Source organism: Parasteatoda tepidariorum, chromosome 10, assembly GCF_043381705.1.
Source record: "Parasteatoda tepidariorum isolate YZ-2023 chromosome 10, CAS_Ptep_4.0, whole genome shotgun sequence".
NCBI classification, from domain to species: Eukaryota; Metazoa; Arthropoda; class Arachnida; order Araneae; family Theridiidae; genus Parasteatoda; species Parasteatoda tepidariorum.
The window spans coordinates 26,109,690-26,132,728 of NC_092213.1; the positions used below are offsets into that span (position 1 = coordinate 26,109,690).

A 23,039-nucleotide genomic window follows, 5' to 3' on the forward strand; every position below is an offset into this window, starting at 1 on the left:
AGCTGTTAAAAGGAATGAAAAATGGGAAGAAAGAAAATGGAATGGAGAGTTAGAAAATAACACCCTTAAACTGTTAGATTCGGTGTCTACCGAGACTTAAGAAAATCGAGGCTCCATTAATCAAAAGACGAAGAAATCAATTCCGACTGTTTGTTTTCAAACAATTCTTGGAAACTCAAACTCTGTACTAGAAAACAGGTGGTGTGAGAAAAAAATACTTAAATAAATCCTACTTCTTGTTTTATGTTAAAAAGAAGGAAAAAAACTCTAGCTTGAAATGGATTTTTCGGATGTTGTTACAATGTCGTCTAATTTTTCCGTTGTTTATAAAAACAGATCCAGTGAAAATCCTTTCTAACTATGTTGCGAAGATTGAAGCTCTGAGAAAATTGTTATTCAGGAAAAAAAGTCTCTGTATTATTTTAGTTTAAATATTTTTCAAAAATATAAACGGTGATACGTAATGACCACCCTTAACACAATATATTTAAAAAATGCTTCGTCCCCATTTAGCTTCATACCCATTATTTTCTTTGGTGATAACAGATTCCTATATCAAAAAAGCCAAGAACATTCACATCGTTGTCTCTAATGCTGCTTGGGCAAATCAAGCTTGCTAGCTATTGGTCTATAGCGACTTCAGGACTTTCGTTTGACAAGAGAGCACCGCAAGGGTGAAGATAATTATTTGCTCAGAACCTCACGGATAAATGTCAGCACCACTCTTTCGTAAGGCTACTTCCTCAATTTAGACATAGATCTAATAGGGAGGGAAATATTTTGCAGATATCTGTACCTATGGTACTTCTCAGTGACCAGCCGCATGACTTTCGATTCCACAGATTCTATGAGCACATATGTACTCGTTGAATCTTATCAAAATTGATTCCCTGAACCGGAGTTCCATTCTCTTACCACTAGGCTACCTCGGCCCTTTCCAAAAACTTTTATTACATTAACTCGAATTTAGTTTCGATATGTTGAAAATAAAATTTGAACCTGATAATTTTGTGCTTACATTCCAACTTCGTTCAAAATATTTTGCATAAAAATAAATTAACCCATAGACAATTGTACCAAATTTACAAATTCAAATCAAACTGAAATTCAAAACATTAACCATTTATATCTTGGAACAATGCAATTAAAAGACAAAACTTAGGAATTTTCTATATTCTGTTCCAATGCAATCCATTTCCAAGTCATTAATTGTATTCTTTTCAAATACTGAAGTGGCAGGAATTTGCCCTTTGGCTCCCTTGCTAAAGGTCGAGATCTCAATTTGCAGAACAGATGAAAATTCCTTAGTAGTAACTAAAGCTACATCTTTTGTCACACTAATTTGTCGACTCATATCGAAAGTTCAGTCTTACGATGAAAATGCCAAGTCTCAGTTTCCTATTCGCCTTTATTAAAACTGTTAATTATAAGATATCATTAATGAAACCGATAATTGTAATCATTTTCTCAAGAGCACTTTAAAAGTAATTTGAAACGAAGTAACTACTCTCTTTGTATCGAGCAATTATGGAGTATCGATTTGGAAAGAATAATTATTATTCGATACTCCTGAGTCAAGAATTAAATCCCTTTTGGAACTCGTAATCATCTTTTGAGCTTAACTCCATGCTGAGGTCATGAAAATAAGTTTATTAAACGGAAAGAGTTCAGGCATTATCGATAGCTTGATTTTTAGTTGACAACAAGTGCTCATTGTTGTACTTAAGAAAAAGTTGTTTTAAACAGCAAAATTGTTACACGTGTGATGTTAAAATGTGTCATATTTCATGGGTATTTTCAAAAAGTAACAAACACATACAAGCCATTAATTCTATCTAGCAATAAGTTTACTTTTTTAAAAAATTAAAGAAAACGTTCTAAAAAAAACGATCTTCAAATAATATTTTTTTTAAATATATTTGTTTTTTAGAGTAAGAAATTTTGTTTTGTTCCTTTTAGTGTGATGCGCATTTGATCTTGAGATATTCTGTAGTTGATATTTGTTTACTTTTAAAATTTATTTAGTTTCATTTTCTGTCAAAAAGAAATAAAATCAATATTCTAAGATAGAGGAGGATTAAAAGAAATGTTTTTGGCAATCGATTTTTTCCGAAAAGTGGGTCATTTTGCAAAATCTAAAGTGAAACATCTGACTCAAATTGAGTATGTTCAAGTATATTTTCGTGTTACGTAATATGCCAAGTACTTTTTCGTGTTACGCTCGTCAAATTCGGAAATAGGCGTTAAGAACTCCTGTGGGATATTTTTAATTACATAAAAAGTACATTTTTGTCTCTTTATGATTACTAACTCAGATGCCAAAAGTAAAATTTGTGTACAGAGGTACAATACGCAATAATTTGAAGATTGTAATTGTCAATTTAGAATTTTTTATAGATTTTTATTCGATTTAAATCTACAGATAGTATTATTAAACATATAAATATGTTCATTTTATTATGGATTATTTTGATAATATAAGAAGTTTGAATATCTAGTGTAACACCTGTGCATGCCAATAAAGTATTCTAGTACATAAAATAAAGGATGATATTCAAGTAAAATCCCTTAATTGGGTTGTTCAGAAAGTAATTTCGTTTTTTCCCTGCAGAGGACTTTTCACAGCCAATTTCACACTGAAGTCGCATAATCATTATGTATTTTGACAGATGATATGGCAACACATGCTTGCGAGACGCTTCGATTGATTTTACGCAGTTGATTTGCCCTTTCAAATATGAAAAGTGAAAATCAGAATTTTCGGTGTATTTTACTATCGGAAATGGATAAATATTGTTCAAAGAAGAATTCGCGTGCAGGTCGTCGGGCTACCGAAGCGGGGGTACCATCCCCTCTGCAGAGGATCAAAATTGTGATACCATGTCTTCGGATCATCCTCAGGCATGTTACCCAGACCGTCGCCAATAGCCCATTGTGCAGCTCTAGTGCGACGTAAATGAACAACAACTACTACAAACAAGAAAAAAAATTATCCGAGGTGTATGGAGAAGATGTATTGAAAATGCACATTGCCAAAATTGGTTTGAAAAATTTCGAATCTTCGACAAAATTTCGATTAAGATGTACGAAAATACACCACGCCAGTTTAAGCTGATGAGGATACGATGTTGCTGTCGTTGGCCATTATGGCATAGGGAGTAAACGCCTTCCCTTTTCAAAAAACAAAACTACTATACAAAAATTTCAAAATATCTTTGTAGAGATAGAAAAATTAATCGATGCAGAGATAGAAAATATTATGAAGTATGATCCTTAATTTTCCTAAATCCCTGTTTTTGCAAAAATCTCTTTTATACAATAAATTCTTGAATAGAAAATTAGTTGTTATTTTCAGTGAATTTATGTAGTGTAAAAAGTTATTCGAAAAAATTTCATTTTTTTTATTTATTATTTTCTTAGTTTTAGACTGCCATATATTTAAAAAAAAACTATTATTTTCATATAAATCAAACAATGAATAAAAACATTTTCAACGCAATATTGAAATATTTTCTTCATACGAAATTTCTCATCGAATCTGAAATCATAACACATCAAGTAGCTTCACGGAACATATTTACTATATTTTCTCATTAATATTTTCTAAGAACTTGGCTTCTTGGCGAAAACAAGGGCTTTCTTTTTTTTTAAAAGAAATAAGAACACAAAAGCGTCTTATCATGGCTTCATTATTTCTTTTCTTATCATGCAAAGATTCCATTCATTTTGAAAGAGTCATCAGCGGATAAAGAATCATTTTCATTTTTTTTAAAAAAAGTTTAGTGACATCTAAGATAAAAAAAAACTGAAAAAATACCTCCCCCAAAGCTCAAATAATTTTTTTCATAAGCTCTATTTATATGGCTCTTGTTTTTCCTAGAATAATCAGCCTTGGGTAGTAAATAGTTTGGAGTCACGTAGGACAAAATAGCTAGAGATAAAGCTAGTGAAAACAATTGCTTTCAACGAAGTAAATGTATCAGGATGTGAAATTTATCTATCATTGTGGAGTTTGAAATTTTATTTTAACTTAGTTTATATTTCTTTATTGTCTTATTGTTTATTGTTATTGAGTATATATGTTATATAGTGATTATTAAATATTGTTACAGTATCATATTGTTTACTGTTATAGTGGCAGCCAAGATATATAAAATCAGGAAAAATAACTCCTCGAAAATTCTAATAATTTTTTTCATTAGCTATATTTATGTGGTGTTAGTGTTCTTTAAAGTAATCAGTTTCTGGTGAGTCACTAGGGACAAAATAATCAGAGATAAAGCTGATGAAAAAAATTGCTTTTAGCAAAGTAAATATAGCAGGAATGCAAATTTATCTATTAATATGGAGTTTAAAATTTTATTTTAACTGAGTTTTTATTTGTTTATTGTTTAGTTTCATTTGTTTGTTTATTGTTTGATTTTTATTTGTATTTTTGAAAAAATAAATGATGCGTTTGTTTATTAAATTTTCATGTTTAACCCTTTGCAACCAAAGATCTAATAGTCGGTATCGTCGCTTAACATTTCGCAAATAGATTCAGGTTTCATCAAAATGTTCATTATTTTATTCTGCAAACTTATTTTGACTTTTGTTATATCAGTCAGTTCTATTTCTTGAATAGAAAACTAATTTAGCAGCGTTACTGCGCGTTGAACGTATTTATCAGGGACATCATTATTTTGAAGTCACTAATGTTTAAAAAGATTTTTAAGAAAATCGCGTGCTAAAAATAAACAATTTCACCAACAAAACTTTTCAACATAAAAAAGAAAAAAATGTCTCGCTAATTTTTTTAACTTATGTGGATAAAAATAGTAATAATGCACGATTAAAATCAAAAATGCATCGCTGACTTTTCTATATCGAACAAAATGACTGAAAATTATAGCATCCTGATAATTAGTTTAATTTCTTGCCTCGAATTTAAAATAAGCACTGAATTTAAAGAAACTTATTTCATTTCAAGAAAATGTGTGTGAAAAGTGTAAAGAAACAAATTAATTTGCGGATTAAAATGCTTGTTTTTCTCACAAGCATCAACCAAAATATACATATCACCAAACCATGCCCATTTTTAGAGCTATATCTTTTAACTGTCACGGTAGGAATTCCACGTAATTTTTACGCTAGTCTGATGACATGGGCAGTATCTGAGCTTGTACTACTCTCTCCAGACTTTCATACCACGTCCAAGATGAGGCCTTTCAATCACGACAGATTTAACGTGCACCTTGCTATGAATACACGCAGGTTATTTTGTTGGATGCCAGGATCGAACTCACTACCCTCAACTTTCCAACCGGTGGTGTAATCGTCGCATTTACCGAGTGCGTCAATAGAGCATTATAACCGAAATATCCAAATTCCAGTTAGAATAATTTATAGTGAACAAAAAAAAATGCATTTATGTTCTAATGATCGAATTTTTACGTAATCAATCGTACGTAATCAATTACGTACGATTGATTACGATTGATTACGTACGTAATCAATTACGTAATCCCTTTTAACCATTACGATTGACACAATCGTAACGGTTAAAAGGGATGACTTCTATTGTACTAATTTGCACAGACGATGTTTCAAGTTACAAAATCATACTCGAAAATATATGTTCTCTGAATAAAAATACTTCCTTTTTATTTGATTTGGAATTTAGTCCATCAAAATATGAGCTAACCGCAATCCAGAAACTATAGTTAAGACAGGAGGGAGCTCGAAAATTTTGGATTTCTCTTAATGTTAATATCACTTTTTGCATATTTCGCAACATATCGAAAAGCTAAGCGAAAAAAAATTTTATGACACTATATAATTTGTTCAGCCACTGATAATTTTTAATAATTAATTATTATAATTTTTGTGATGATAAGGTATACAAAATTGTACGCTATTTGATACTATGGAATCTTAAATAACAAAATACAAAGCTTAAACGAAATCGGTAGATCTTATTTTCAATTTTAAAACTGAATTTAACCTCAATAGTCTTCATTGAAAATCATATAAAAATAATAGATAAAGTAATCCATAAACGCACTTCCCTTATTAAAAATAAACACAAATAACTTATATTCTTTGAAAAATTGAATTACATAACTTCCCCAATTGAACAAAAAACAGCAATTTTAACATTTTTCTCTCAAACTTTTATTATAAATCTATAACTAAACTTAAAGATTTAGTTCGTGTTTTTCTATTTTCTGATAAAAGTTTTGATGGAGGTCTTCAAACAAGGCTTGAAATACAATAAGATATTAAAATGATTCACAGAGGATAAACATTTACCTTTCTAGTAGTTTGTAAAAGTATAAAAATCATACAAAAATGAATTTTCAAAAAAAAAAACGCAGTTGCATCTTTAAAAAACTTAAAAACAAAATACTATTGTTTTCTAAGTGCCTTTCAAGTAAATTAGAAAACCTGGAAACCTCGGAAAATTTTTTATCAATTGCGTCCATAATGATAATTCCGTCTGTAATCGCGTAGATACCAATTTAAAAAAACTGAAACATTTTGGTTTATATTAAAAAGGAAGCATGTTTCTTTTTACTATTTATGAATCGTTTTCAAAAATAATAGTTTCAGTATAAATATTTAAATATATATTTATGATGAGGGAATTAGGAGTTGCTGTGAGTTATATACTATGATTGACTAATTGAAGATTGTGATAAAAAACAGGATAATGAAAAATGACATCATTATATGCTATCATTGACAAATTGAAGATTGTGATGAAAAACNGTTTGTAAAAGTATAAAAATCATAAAAAAATGAATTTTCAAAAAAAAAAAAAACGCAGTTGCAACTTCAAAAAACTTAAAAACAAAACAATATTGTTTTCTAAGTGCCTTTCAAGTAAATTAGAAAACCTGGAAACCTCGGAAAACTTTTTTATCAATTGCGTCCATAATGATAATTCCGCCTGTTATCGTCATAAGCGTTGATACCAATTTAAAAAAACTGAAACATTTTGGTTTTTATTAAAAAAGAAGCATGTTTCTTTTTACTATTTATAAATCGTTTTCAAAAATAATAGTTTCAGTATAAATATTTAAATATATATTTATGATGAGGGAATTAGGAGTTGCTGTGAGTTATATACTATGATTGACTAATTGAAGATTGTGATAAAAAACAGGATAATGAAAAATGACATCATTATATGCTATCATTGACAAATTGAAGATTGTGATGAAAAACGGGATAATGAAAAATGACATCATTATATGCTATCATTGACGAATTGAAGATTGTGATGAGAAACAGGATAATGAAAAATGACATCATTATATGCTATCATTGACAAATTGAAGATTGTGATGAAAAACAGGTTAAAGAAAAATTACAGTTGAAGATGAAAACTGAATCATAATTATAATAAAACTTTTATTTAGTAGTATTTGTAGAGCTCTAGACACAAATTATAATTTTATCCATCACACTTTCTAACTTAAATAAATTTTGCACAATATTAATAAGGACAGGCCATGGGAGATAAATCCCCCATGACCAGTCTAATTAAAATCCAATTTTAAAAGCAATTGAATTGTTCCCAACATACAGTTAGGAGCATGAAATAGATCCAAGGTTGAAGATTTATCGAAAGATAACATCTCCAAAATTCTGATAATCTGATAATCTAGAGATTTTCTTAGCAACTATTACACTGTTTTTTATTATTTTAAAATACCAAAACGTATTTTGCTTGTAATTAAAAAGTCAGAAAAATATATGTAAAAGGGACATGGGTGTCCAATCTGCGTCAAAGGGATAACAAAAATAATTTCGGTTTGGTTGGAAATAAATCATTAACAAAGACTCTACAACGCATTCAATAGAAATAATAGTCTAATTTGAAGCTCTTTATTTCAAAATTTTAAAAGGCCCTAATTATTATTAAACTTCATTGTTAAAAACCTTAATTAAAACCCTTTATTTCAAAGCTGTAATGAATTTGAAAATCAATTTAATTAAGAAGAACAAAATTTTTATCATGAAACAAAGTAATCTATTGTGCATTAAGAAGGTTATGTAATATGTTGAAAATAGTTGCATGAGGAATTAAAAACTCATTCTCCAATACCAACGCTTAAATAAATGCGAAAAGTAGATGGTATAATAAAAACCAAAAGGTTTTTGAAAGAAAATAAAACATTTCTGGGAGAAAATCTATTTCTAAAAACAATTTAATTTCGTAACTTCAAACGATAAAAATAACGACCCTATATACAATTCACTAACTTAAATCTCGTAACATTTCTCAAAATTTTATGCTTTTCTAAACAATTTACTTAAAAAGTCAATTCAAAGCTTTTAGTTTTAAAAAAAAATTCACTTCATTAAGTCTTAAAAACTCCTTAACAACCATTATTTTAAACCTCAAAGTTCGCATTTATTTTTCATAACAATAAAAATAAAGCATGCACAAATGGTTATTCAGTTTCCCACAATCGCTTAATACTCCATGCTTTTCCGAACAGGTTATTTAAGAAGCTGAATCGGAATTTATAGTTTATAAAATCCGCTTTATTAAACTCATTTTATAAGCTTCTTAAACCACGGTTCTTAAGATTGATCTATTCAAAATGCAATAAAAATGTTTTTCTTCGCTGACTGCACATTCCTGCGACAGGAAAAATTCTGCAAATCCATTTTACTAAGTTTCCCAATTTCAACTCATTTCCTTCTTTCTGAAATACAATTTCACGCCTGGCGACGTTATAGAATGCAGAAAAAAAATGCTCGAAAGATGAGTCACTCTCTTATATTTTTATGCATTATTCTTTGAGGAATACTCCCCTCCTATCGCGAATCGGAAATAACTTTATGGATAAATACAGTTTTAGGAAGATGAACAAAAACTTTTTTCTTCCCGCTGCGCCAAAACTTCGTGCTGATGCATTAGTATCACTTACGCATCTCCATGGTTTCTTGTTGTTCTTTTAATATTCGCATCTGGCAACACAAAAGAAGTCTCATTTCGAATTCTTTGTTTTTGGGAATAAAAAGATCGTTCTGCTTTGTCTCTATGGTTACAGCAAGCAATTTTGAGTGAAAGAATTCTGACGAGGAGTCTTAAGATATTCTGATTTTAATATTCATTGCACGAACTTCGAAGTAATGTCCTATAAAATTTGAATACTTGTTAAAATGTATACTTCCGGAGCCTGTTTTGTTGCGATATTTCTTGAATTTTTGAATTGATCTCCTTAAAGGAAATCTACTTATATTATAATTTTTAGGGATGTTAAGTTTGCACATAAAGGTATCATAAATTTTTGGAAAATTGAAAGCATAAGTATGGGGATCAATAAACAAAGTTCAAACTTAAAGTTAATAGAATTATTCTCTGCTAAATTCCTGTTAAAGGTTTAAAGAAACACAGAAAAATTTATGCACATTTATTGTTATATTTAATAAGCATATTTTGTCTTGTCATTAAATACTTCTCATTTTTCAAAGAGGCTTAATATTTTGCCAAAAAGTTCAGGAGCTTATTTACCAGCTTCATAATTCTTTTTATTTTTCAAATTGTGTTTTATCATGAACTAGTTGAACGATTATTTTTAAATTCTTGATGAAAGAAAACACATTTATCGTTCTGAGTTTTTTTATCTTGTAATTTAAAAATGTTTCAGTCATTATTAAATGAATAACAGAGCAGGAGAAGGTTATAAACAGTAATTTCGAAAAAAATAAACTATCAGGGAAAACTCTTATCCAAATTTATTTTCTTGTGTGTTTTTAAAGTGAAAAAACGAATCTAATTTTTAAAATAGTTCTTCCACTCTACTTTAGAAGTAGAAGAATCATTTGGCAATAAGCAATCTACGTTTAAACTACCTTTTGAAGGATCCGTCGTCAGATCAAATGATGTTTTTTTGCAAATAATATGCTATTGTCATAACTGTTGTGAGTTTGCAACAGCTACTCACAACTGTTAGATCATGTCTAGCCTGTCTAAAGCCAGCGCTGTCTGAGTTTGTTATGAAAATGGTGCAAAACGTCAATATGGAGAAAAACTACAGTTTTGAGAGAATGAAAAGAGTTTGTGGTCTAATTTTTTAATAATAAAAACATACTCCAATGTTGTATAATCTAATCGCATAAAAATTTGCAAAACTTAGAATAAAGCAGTTATTTTGGTAATTTTCATCTAGGCTGAAAAATGTCTTAGAATTGGCAATTTTTTTTAAAAAAATTAATAACTTTTAAAATATTTTAGTTATTTGTCTGTTCTAAAGCCCAGATAATTCTTCACGACGCGATGATATATATAGTTTAAAATCATCACTTTGCTCAAAGTAAAAGGCACTTAAACTGTGGCCTTTTTATTTTTCTTCACTACCGAGAGCTTTTAAAAAAAACTATGTTAACCCTATTAAACTAGTCACTTGGCTGGATATTGAACGCCAAAGCAAACAGGCTTAAGGAGGGTTAGGGGTTAATAGATATCGCCAATTAAAGGTTTGCGAGCAAAATACTAAGACAGATCATAAGCTTAATTTAATTATGCCATTTAATTAAATTAAAACTCATTAACTCACTAAAATTTCACTTAGAAAATTAATCTAATCAGTTCTTCAAATAAATATAAAAGAATATAATAATTCTATAATTAATAACAATTATATAAACAATAGCAATATTTAAAGCTTATTTTACCAAGAACAAATATTTGAGTAAATAAGTTTAATACTTAGTTGGAAAAATCTTTTTTTTTCTGGTGATTATTTTAGAGATATGGTGAAGTGGTAATTACTTGATTAAAAATTTGAATTAAAAAAAGTGGTAATTACTTGATTAAAAATTTGAATTAAAAAATGGTAATTACTTGATTTACTGATCTGAAGTGGTAATTACTTGATTAAAAAATTTAATTAGCTTTAATCTGGTAAGTCATGAAAATGGGGCCCTTTTTGAGAGCTTGTCATGTCGACTATTATTTTCAATCTGTATATTTTTGAAGAGAATGACGTTTTTTAGTAAAATAACATTAAAGGATTCAAAATGTTTGGCCGGACTAGGCTACTAGTAGCATACTTTTAAATAATTTAGCATTTCACTTCCCTATTTTGAGGGTTAAGATTCTGAATCTGCCGATTAAAAATATGTTCTATTACAAAAAGTATATTTTTAATATCTAACTTTTAAAAAAATTTGCATTAAAATAGAATGCACAGAAATACAAAAGTGATTCATTCAAAATTTAATAGTTTATGCAATAAATTTTAAACAATGCTAAAATTTGGACTACATTACATAAAAGATTTTGAGATATAAATTTTCATAAAAGGCGTATTTTAAAATTTCAGTTTCTCGAAATCTATTCAACTAATTTCCTTCAAATTTTGTTATTTAAACTACATTGAAGTATCCATTTAAAAATCTTCCGAAGAATAACAAAACAAATTCCGAGAAAGTGCGTTTTGTGTCTGCCTTCTTAACTTAGTTAAAAGTTAGCACTAATAAAATAATATATTTAAAGATTACCCTTAGAACCTTTAAGATAAGCATTTAGTTGATCATGAGATTAAAAGTTATTGAAAGTGATATATTTTTCAGGAAACATGAATAAATAATTAAAATTTTATATTTCAAAATAATTTTCCGTATAAAATATCTGGGCTTATTTTTAACACCTTTTATTAACAAAAAAAATTTCCAGAATTTTATTCAAATTATTATAAATAAAAAATTCTGTACTCAAAACTTTTTTTGCAGAAACTACTACTCGTTTCGTAAGTACTTGAGTATAACAAATTGGAAATAAAAGACCTTCTAAATCCGTATTTAAATTTAATACTGCATCAATATTAAAGATGACTGATTCTCAATCAAGAATCCCTATTCGAATTCCTAATCTGAAAATGACAGATGAACCGTTTTCACGATGAATGTCGAAATACCCTTGATTGAAATCCCAAAATAGCATTCGATGACAAATTTTGTTGATGATAGTTTGAGCAGAGAGCGATGCCAACTCATAAAACGTAATAATACCTTGGGAATCGCGAAGGCAAAGTAATACAGATGTGCCTCGAATAAAGCCAAATAGGCCCGAAATGGGACTTCCAATTTCGCGTTAGTGAATGGACAGATGATATTTAACTTTAAGTAAATAGATGATTTCTGTGAGATTTAACTATGCATGAAGATACACGTTTGAAATTGAAGGCGGTCGCGTGATCTCAGATTTCAAATTGCGAAACAGTAATTTAATCCTTAAACATTCGGTTTCATTATTAAATATGTAAAAAAAATGAAAGGAAGATGCTTCCTAAATTTGAAATGTTTAATCATCATTTAGGATAAAAATTACTTTAAATAAAATCTATTTAAATAAACTAAAAATTATCCTTAAAGTTTCATAATCATGTTTTTATTACATAAATTTAAGAGAGGAGATGCCTTTTAAGAAACTTCTACGACCACAAGAACATTTTATCCTAAGTCGTATTATTAGTTGTGTAGCAGAAAATACAGGGTGTTCCATATTGCACGAACATAATATATATTTTAGAACCCTCGTCAAAAATAAATTTAATTTAATTATTAAATATTCGATGTTATTGTTTAGCAAATAAAATATTAAAGAAAAAATCTTTTTATATTTATTTGTTGAAGGAAAATTTAGGATAAAAATTGTTTCAAATAAAATGGATTTAAATTTCTTTTAAATATCACAAAGCTTTATTAATAATATCCTTATAATTTAAATTTAGGAGCAAATTTTTTTTCAGAAGCCAATCAAGAAAATTCTACGACCACATCATCATTTTATCATTAGTCATTTCATTTATGCAGTGAAAAATGCAGGGTGTTTCATATTGCTCACCTTTAATATATTTTTCTTTAGAATTCTCATCAAAAATAAAGTAAAGCCTCTTGTGGGTCGAAAATTAATATTTAAACGAAGAATCAAAACAACAGAAATCTAACACCAAAATTGCTGAAAGAAATGGAGACACACTGAAAGACAATTATTAGAAAGACCTCCAAGTTTTACCAGGCAATCAAATTGGTTTTAATGTTTTATGATCACCTTTAATGTATATTTATATAACCTTTGGCAAAACTGAAGTTAAAATCATAAGCCCATTTAAGGTAATGAAATATTAAAGCGAGTAAAGAAGAAAAACGCTTTGGAAACCAAACGAATCTCAACTGAGAATGGCGGGGCTGAAAGCAACAAAACATATTTGATTGCCAGAAAAAACAAAGAAATGTTTGCTTAACAATTAATAGAAACGCCTCTAAATTTCATCGGGCATTAAAACTGATTTTAATATTTTTCGTCCCTTGTTCATCACTAGAGATTTGAAAAATTTTGATGGAGTTTTTGTTTCTTCCTGGCATAAATATTAATTTAATAGTCATAATGTGCATATTTTTAATTTACTTTATTTTCAATGATGATTTCATAACAGGGATTTTATTACAGAACACCCTGCATATTTTGTATCTAGTGCTAAACCGTATAATACTTTAATTTCTAAGAATTGGGAATTAACTTTTCAGCAGTAAATATTGTATTGGCATTTGGTGTTTTTTAATTATTTTAATTATATATCAATTAAATATTGATCTTTGAGCTGTTATAAAATATATCTAATGATGAATGAAATCCGCGATTGCTCAACGTTATAACACGGGCTGTTATTATGAAGAAGTGGGGTTCGATCCCCAGTGGTGGCCTGAAGCTTACTCAGTTTCAGATAGATGAGTACCAGCTTGTCTGGGAAGTAGACGTGACCTGTGTGCAGTGCTGACCTCATTGTTACAATCATGTCGTTTGTCGCGAAATTGTGGAGCGTTATCCTCCATGACCCCCCTGGCCCACAACGGGCTGTTGCGGAAATGCTTCACTAAATGATGCATGAATCAAGACCTATTATTTTTGGACTAACGGTAAGGTGTTTGTGGTTTTCCTCACCATGTAACAAAAATGCGTTTCGAAGTTACTTCTATTGAAAGCAAAGTCTGGTTTCTTTTCTGGGATGGTGAGTTAGCTTGTGTCTTAAGCTGAATTAAAAATAAAAGCTGGATTAAAAATAAAAAGATTATGGAAACACATTTTATTTCTACAAATCCACAATCTATAATCTGCCTGAATAAATTATTTATCAAAGAAGGTAAAAAAAATAACGAAACTTTATCATTAAATTTTTACTATAAATGTTATATTTTAAAATTCAAATAATTTATCAGGTGAAATAATTGTAACAACTGCTGTTAAAAACTTCTTTTTTTTTATTAAAATGAACATTTTTTATTAAAATGAACATTTTTTTTTTAAATTTCAGACTTTTTTTTTAAAGTATTACCAACTGACAAAAATATAAATTTTTAAAACTGTATCAAAATATTGTCCTTAACACATTTCAACAAATCTAAAATCAAATATATAAAAGAAATGTTTTCACAAAGTTTTTATTTTATTTTTACGCATTTATTTATTAACCTTTGTTCAAATCCTCGAAACAAAAGGAAATTAAATTAAATTAATCTAAAATCAAATATATAAGAAAAATGTTTTCGCAATTTTGTTTTCATTTTAATATATTTAAATATTAAACTTTTTACGAATCCTCGCATCGAAAGGAAATTAAATTAAAAAGACAATCAAATGGTTCCTTGATCTGAAAATCACAGAGGAAATTGAAAACTGTATTAATTGCAATAAGCTCTTTTTTATAAAAAAACTTATTGAAGCTATAAGTTCTTTTTTTCTGCCAAATATTTTGCTTTCAATTCAACTTGTAATTCACTTTTTTCCGAATTAAGCTTTTTTCCAATATTTGAATACAAAAATTAAAAATTAAAAATAGCAATTTAATAAACCATGACATTGTGCATTGACAATGCACAAGATTGTTTATTTCTTGCTATTATATCACATCGAATCGCTGTAGTAGTTAACATCAGCCAGTCATTAAAAATCCCAGAGTATGAACCTCTAGTGACCTACTCGCTTGACCAATAAAAATTAAAAATTTTACCGTCTTATTTAAAGCTACGTACTGAAGATTGTGATGATGAAATTTCACAAATTTTGGAATTTTTAAAAGTAACACCTACTTTACCATATCAAGACATTATACTCAAAACATTATACTCAAAACATTATACTCAAAATAACAAACATAAATGGGGTTGCAATGATATTTTTAGCGTGAATAGTGACACTAGACAGAGATGAAAAAACAAGATACAACATACAAATTAACATATAGTGGGCAAAAAAAGACGAACACGTTTAGAATTTTCGATTTAAAGAACAAATATTCACATAGTTTGAGAACCTATACATAGTTTCACGTAGCTATGAATATGAATTTATTTCTGCAGACGTTACTTCAAGTTGTGAAATTAGATACGGAACATACTTTCTTTAAATCTCTCTCACTCTGTCTCTGTATATATATATATATAAATAAATAAATACAAGAAAACACGAAGAAAGTTAAGAGTTCCATTTACTGCGCTTAAGCTGCAAGTAAACAGAACTCATCAGATATGTTCAAAATGAAGAATAAAACAAAGAAAAATAATAGACAAATGAAAAAAAAGGGGGAAATAATAAGTAAAAAAATAACAAGCAACAGTTTTAAAAAAAAAGGTGAAATTTTATTTAAAAAACCGGAGAAAAAAAAGATATAATCTTTTCTTCAGCCCACACGATTATATCCACAAAACAGAGTGCTTTCTGATATTGTATCAATAAAGCCGAAGCAAAATATATTAATACAATAGTGTGAGGAGCACTCAAAATTTTTTTTTAAATAAAAATTACAACAAATAAAATAGAACACAAAAAGTAAAAATAAGTAAAAATAACATGTAAAAACAGAAAATAAAATAAAAGAAAAAGAAAAAAACATTAAAAAGGGGACTATAAAGCGAGTAGCAAAATCAGATCAACTTACATGGGCAGAAAATTTTCCAAGAATGATTTAAAAATGTTTTCGCAGAAAGATTGCCAGATTACAAAATATGAAAGCAAAAGCGCAAATTGAGTGTAACAAGAGGGTTTTAAAGTGTCGTTCTTACTGCACGAATTTTATTTCCTATCATTCTGCATTTTCACCGTATATTGAGTAAAAGTCACCCTTTTTAATGATTTCACCCGTTATTATGATTGGAACTAAAAAACAATATTAATGGCTCAAAAAGTTTTCAATAAACATGATAATTAATTTGTTCTTACAATTAAGTTACGTAGTCCGACACAAAAGTATACTTTGCAAAAAAAAAAATCCATTTCTCCAATAAATTTTTTGATGTTTTGGGAGCAAAAATGTTTAAATTCTGATAAAAACTTTTCCATGCATGCAAAATATACAAAAAGTGAAATTAATATTTAGAGATTCTCATTTTTTCCGTTGTCCAGACTAAACCATTATTATCATTTTCTTCCAGCAACAGGAAAACCCTTATTATCATATTTAAAAAAACCAAACTTGTTAAAAAAAATAATATATTCCTTAAGATAAAGTACATTTGTTGTGTCTGCTTTCTTGTGTCAGATAATAATTAGCACTAATTAGTTACTATACTTACGGTCAACTCTTTACACGACAAATACTAGCACTAAATAGTTGAAATTCCGATCATTGGAAAAAATTCTAGGAGGATTTCTTTTCAAAGCACAAAAATAATCAGTGGCATTTTATTTCAAATTAAAATAACTTGTAAATAAAATTTCTAGTTTTCAGAGAAATTTATTAATTTTTTTTTCAATTTCAGAACGCCATCTACACACAAAATGGCACCATGGGTGAAAAGAGTATTTTTACATCTTCTTCCACGACTATTACTAATGCGACGTCCTGCTTATCCTGACGACAGTCCGAAGGTATTCTCTAAAATATGAGTTTATTTTTTTAAATATGACAAATGAAATATGATAAATGAAATATGATAAATGAAATATGATAAATGAAATATGATAAATGAACTATGATAAATGAAATATGACTTATGATAAATGAAATATACTTATCTCGCCTTAACCTTATCCTATATATACTTAATTATCGGTCCTTAAATAGTGGCAAATATTTATTTACAACTGATTCAAAAAAGATACATGATGCCTAATGTACTGTCATTAAATTTTCTTAATATTCACTAACAGAGTTCAATCCATCGCTAGCAATGTGTAAGTTTTACGTTAACTTTAGCAATGATATCTCAATTGATTCTATTGATATCATAAGCGAAGCGGTCAATACCGGACAATGTCTAGATATTGAGTCATGATGGCGCAGGGGAAAGAGCATTCGTTTTCCAATGAAGTGAACCGGGTTCGAATGCCAGCAACGGCTGGTCGATACAAACTCGCATCCGGCTGGCACCGACCACAGTGCGGACTTAAAATATCCTTAGTAGTAGAGGGATCATGGGTTAGAATTCCCTTGCAATCAGGCTAACCATGGGTGGTTTCCGTGGTTTATCTCTCCATGTAACGCAAATGCGGGTTAGTTCCATCAAAAAGTTCTCCACGAAGGCCAATTTCTGCCAATACATACTTGATCTAGGAGTCTTCTAGATTGGGTTCAAAATTACAAGGCCCCGAAGCTGAACCTTAGTAGTAGTAAACCCAAAATTGGGCCTATTGTTCAACGACTGTTATAAAATAAAAATAAAATGTGTGAATAGTTCTGAAGCAATTGTTACGAACTGTCTTCATCTAACACGTTATTTACAGGAAGACTGAAAAAAGGCAACAAAAAGTAGTCTTCTAACGTCACAGGCCTGAAAAAAGGCTTATCAAATTTATACCATTCCTGAAATTGAAAATCCCATCTTGCAGGGATTGGTGAAAAATAACCACGTGACGCATAGAGCCCGAATTTCAACTTGACTCGACTTCGAAAGCAGGTTAGCAGAATTACAAGGGAAATATCAGATTTTGTTCGTCACGAGCCTGATGTCAGGTCTCGTGTAAATGGGGTGTAAGGTTTCCTCATTTAAGGAATCAAATAAAAAGCATAAAGTTAGAATAGTAGTATGTGCACAGCCCAAACTAATGAATCCACTTCTTTCCCACTGAAAATATGTGCATGCTTGCTTTATTTTGATGTCTTTCGTTAAAGATTCTTACTCACTATCATTACTGTTAAGGCCAGGAAGTTTCTTCACAAATCTCTTTAAGATTTTGATGGCACTGTCTTGCTGTATGTACACAGTCCTCATCCAACACCTTTGTTCTTGTCACGAAAGCATCGTGACGAAATTACATTAGACTGNGTTTGTTTGCTTTGAAAGTTTAATCATTTATTTGTACCACTACCACTCAACTGTGTATTAAATTTCATTCAATTATGACGATTCCTTCATGGTGTTGCAATTTTCACAAACAGGAGTTTATATACGTATTTTTTAAAAAGAATTAAAATAAGGGGTTGTCCATGAAAAAGGAAATTATCGATATTTTTTACAAACTCCACAACTTTGGCATTAACGGGCAAGAATTTTAAGATTTGGTGGAGATCTGCTTCGATTCTTTGCTTTTTACCGCAATACGAGGAATGGTAATTTTCTCTAGTTCAATAATAGCGTTAATTAGCTCCTCTACGTGATCCTTCCCTGTTTCGGACATGTGAACCTGACATTTCACTTAATTAACATCGTAACAGTGTTCAAGAAAGTGAGCAATTAGAACTAATATGCGTAAAATATGGAGCTCTCCATAAATAATAAAATTATCAAAATTTTTCCCAAATCTACATTCGTAAAATTTGGAGCTGTCCATTAATAATAAATTGTCAAGATTTTTCACAAACGAAAAATGTGAAGCTGTCCATAAAAAATGAAACTATCAAGATTTTTCATACATGTATATTTCTAAAAAGAATTAAAAAATGGGATTGTCCATAAATATTGAAATTATCAAGATTTTCGCATTTTTTAAAATACGTATTTCTATATACGTATTTCTTAAAAGACGGGGCTGTAGGGCTTAAAAAGACGGGGCAAAGAGTAGCAACTCATCATATCCCACACGCCCCGCTATATTAAATACACATATTCTTGTAGCTCAGGCACGAAGACCCTGTTTTATTCAAGCCATAATTTTATTTAAAGCAAAATCTTCAAAATGCAAAACAAGAACATCCGAATAAAAGAGCAATTTCGCGTTTTAATAACAAACGTAAGAGATATTAGATATAAAAATAACTAAATATGAAAATGGTTTTAAAAAAATAACGTAAAAGCATTTTTATTTTAACCAAAGTATGTAATTCTATTTCTTGTTTTTCCACTCCGTTCTTGCCATAAGCTGTCACAATTTCAGGAATCCTCTCACCCATTTTCAAGCATGACATTATTTATGGACGGCCACCATTTCATTTTACCTTTGACTGACTTACCGGAATGGGTAATTCGGACCTGTCTGTATTACTATGCGTATACACCGAAGAGCCATAACATTATGACCACCCTCCATCTATAACAATTGGCTCGCCCAGGTTTTATGGTTTCTCGCCCAGGAACAATGTTTTCATGGGGTGCATTAGGACTTATAATCCTCATAGAACAATCCCTGACGTCTGTAAACTACTTGAACATAGTTGCAGACCAGGTTCACCCATTCATGGNCTTCGGTGATCTGCTGGGAACCGTGTCTTAACGATCAGTCCACTGCGGGACAAATTTTTTTAGTAATGAAAAGAAAAGTAAAGCTGAGTAGCTGTCAATTCAGGATTATTAAAAATCGAGGGTTACTCACAATACAATGCGTTACCATTGTTGAGCGAAATTTTCAGTAAATTTGAGAAAATTAAGCAAAAATGCAATATTAAGATCTTTCAGAAACCTATATACGTATTTCGTAAAAAGAAATAAAATATAGGGCTGTACATAAATAATGAAATTATCAAGATTTTTTTAGAAACCTATATGCGTATTTCTTAAAAAGAATTAAAGTATGGGGTTGTCTATAAAAAATAGAAATTCTCAGTAGTTTTAACAAACTCCACAACTTGGCTTTCATGGGCAAGAACTTCAAAATTTGGTCGAGATCTGCTTCGATTCTTATACTGCCTTTGCTTTTTACAGCAATACAAGGAACGGTAGTTTTTCTCTTGCTCAATAATAGTGTTAATAAGCTCTTCTACGTGATCCTTCTCTGTTCCGGCTACGTGAACCTGATATTTATCTTAATTAACATCGTAATAGTGTTCAAGAAAGTGAGAAATTAGTACTAATACACATAAAATATGGAGCTCTCCATAAATAATGAAATTATCAAAATTTCTCCTCAACCTACATTCGTAAAATATGGAGTTGTCCAGAAATAATAAAATTATCGAAATTTTTCGCAAACGAAATATATGGAGCTGTTCATAAATAATGAAATTATCAAGATTTTTCACAACCCTACAAACATATTTCTAAAAAGGAATTAAAATATGGAACTCTCTGTAAATAATGAAATTATCAACATTTTCGCAAACCTTTATGTGTATTTTTTAAAAAGAAATTTCTTGGAAGACAGAGCTGTCCATGAATAATGTCACACTATTTTTCAATTTTAACACACTCCCCTCAATTTTGACACACTTTAAATTTAGAAAACTGAAGTTTTTTCAGCTAAATGTCTCAAGAACAAACTATTCACTCAAAAGAGAGAAACATCGTCAAATTTATGAAATATTTAACATTAAAAAAATGAGCATAAAGATTGAAAAATTAATATTTTCCTCATACGATCGCCAAATAGCTACCAAAATTAATATTTTCCTCATACGATCGCCAAATAGCTACCTTGCTCAGAATTATTCACATCCTTCACCCAAAAATAGCAAAATAGTATCGTCGGATAACACGTGATGAAGGCAGAGGCAAGTGCCAACTCCTGGTGAACGAACTATATCGTTCAATGCATTTCTTGTCTAAGTATGCCAAATACTTAATCCAATTAATACTTAACAGTTTTTTGAAGCAGTGTTAATCATTTGGGTTCACCCTGTTAAACGTTACAAACTTTTTTGGCTACAAATGTCTGCCCTTTCTTTTTGATTGGTGAGGTTTTAGCACGTTTCCATTGTATACTATAGACAGGTTGGCCACTTTCGTCAGCATAAACAACTGGTGAATAATGCAATGAACTTTTTTAAAAAGAAATCAGAATGGGTTAAAATGTTTAGTGTAACATTTATATTTTTTTAAACGAAAGTGAAAATAAAGACTAATACAAAGCACTGAATAAAAGGAAAACAATTAAAAACAAAGAAGCTAGAAAGAAATAAGGAACAAACGTTTAAAAACATTTCAGTAGGCATCAAACCAAGTAATAATGAGAAGTTATTCATCAACTCAATTTTGGATTAAATCCTCTAGTCAACCGCAATTGAGATGATGTGTTCTTAATAGGCAGAAGAGAATTTCATTAAATGCTTGTCGTTTTAAAAATACCAAAAATTTAGAGGCTAAACCTATTTAGTTAATAACAATATATTCTTATTATTTGCACTTGATCTTAAAATTACTGAAACAATTTTAAAACTTTTGATTTTTCACTTGAAAAGCAATGCGTACGAAAAGCACTAGTCATCCCCTCTCCCCCATATCTTTTTGACTACAGGTTTCCGCCTGTAAGAAGATCTTAAACCCACCACCTGAAATGGGAATGGTTACCAAATATTTTCTCTACCATTATTTGAAATGGGGAAGTTTCCCTTTACCATCTGAAATAACGCCAGAACAGTATTAAACCCAAATTCATTGAGGTGAAATATTGCCGTAATGGATCCAAAATTTTCAAAAAACAACTCAACTTTTTTATCAATTTTCCGATTTTTATATTATTAAAGTAACTGAAATTATTATTAAATGCTTCAACTAAGAGAAAAACTCCAATTGGATTAATTACTATTTTGTTTTACATGAGAATCAGTGAATCACTGAATCTGAAAATTTGTGAATTAGATATTAGCGAATCAACTAATCAGGGAATTGAATTATCAGTGAATGAGAACATAATATTAATAATAAATAAATACATAAGCGTGTTATTTTTACCATTACAACTCATAAGCCTATTATATACAACTCATAAGCTTACTATGAGTTAAAAATCGATGATAAATAAATAATATATGTTTTCAATTCTGAAATAGTTTAACTTCAAAAGTAAAATTTTTTTTAAGTATTTGTTATTTGTGATATTTCCCCACAAACAATTTTAAGAAAATAAACTCAAAAAGATAAAAATAGAAAGATTCCACTAAAAAACCAAATTGAGCTTCGTTATCATGAAATGCATCTCGAAAATTCCTCTTCAGAACAACAGAATGATTTGATTATTCAATTTTTCTCATCGTGAACAAGCTGGATAAAAAAGCCAACTTAACAATCATAAAACCGTTTCATAAATTTCAAACAATCATCCAAAAAGATACGCTCTTTATTAATCCAAACTCTTCCACTTTATTTCCTAATCTTCCTATTCCAAACAACCCTTAACAGTTTCGACTTGGCACGAAATTTGGCGTGTGGAGATGGAAATAGTGGGGAGATAGAGAAATAAAGATGCCTTCTCGTGCCATTGAGATGTTTAAGACAAAGGAGGATTTTCCCTCCGTGTATCCCAAATAGTTACATCAAAGGGAAAATCCCTCGCATGTGGGCTCAGTTGGTAGGGGAATTAGTTCATGGGAAATAATCGGATTCCGACTGGAATCCTCCTTAGAAAATTGAATGGCTATGCTGATGGGGGAAAATGAGCCACATGCGGGGAAATTCCGTGGTTTTCACCATACATAATTACATAGTTTTGTAATGAAATGAATCCATGTTCTGACCCTTTGACTGCCTAAAGATATTATAGGTAACTTTTTTTTTATTTAAAAAGGAGGAAAGATATTTTAAGAAAAAAAGTCATTAGTTGTTTAATGTTATTTTTGAAACTATACGTTGAGAAAAATTTGATATTTTTTAGTGAAGAATACATAACAATAAATGATGTAACCTACATAATATTTCAACGAAAAGTCCTAGAAGTTTTAGTATGCATGTTA

At 29.6% G+C, this 23,039-nt stretch overlaps 1 protein-coding gene across 2 annotated transcripts in view; it reads left to right on the plus strand.

Annotated features, from left to right (window-relative positions):
• Nucleotides 1-23,039, plus strand: part of LOC107439347 (acetylcholine receptor subunit alpha-like) — a 210,056-nt gene that overhangs the window by 157,373 nt on the left and 29,644 nt on the right. For both annotated transcript variants that reach the window (XM_016051913.4, XM_043046031.2), the window contains exon 7: nucleotides 16,759-16,867. In XM_016051913.4, coding sequence (XP_015907399.2) covers nucleotides 16,759-16,867 — 109 coding nt within the window. The remainder of the gene's footprint in view (nucleotides 1-16,758; nucleotides 16,868-23,039) is intronic.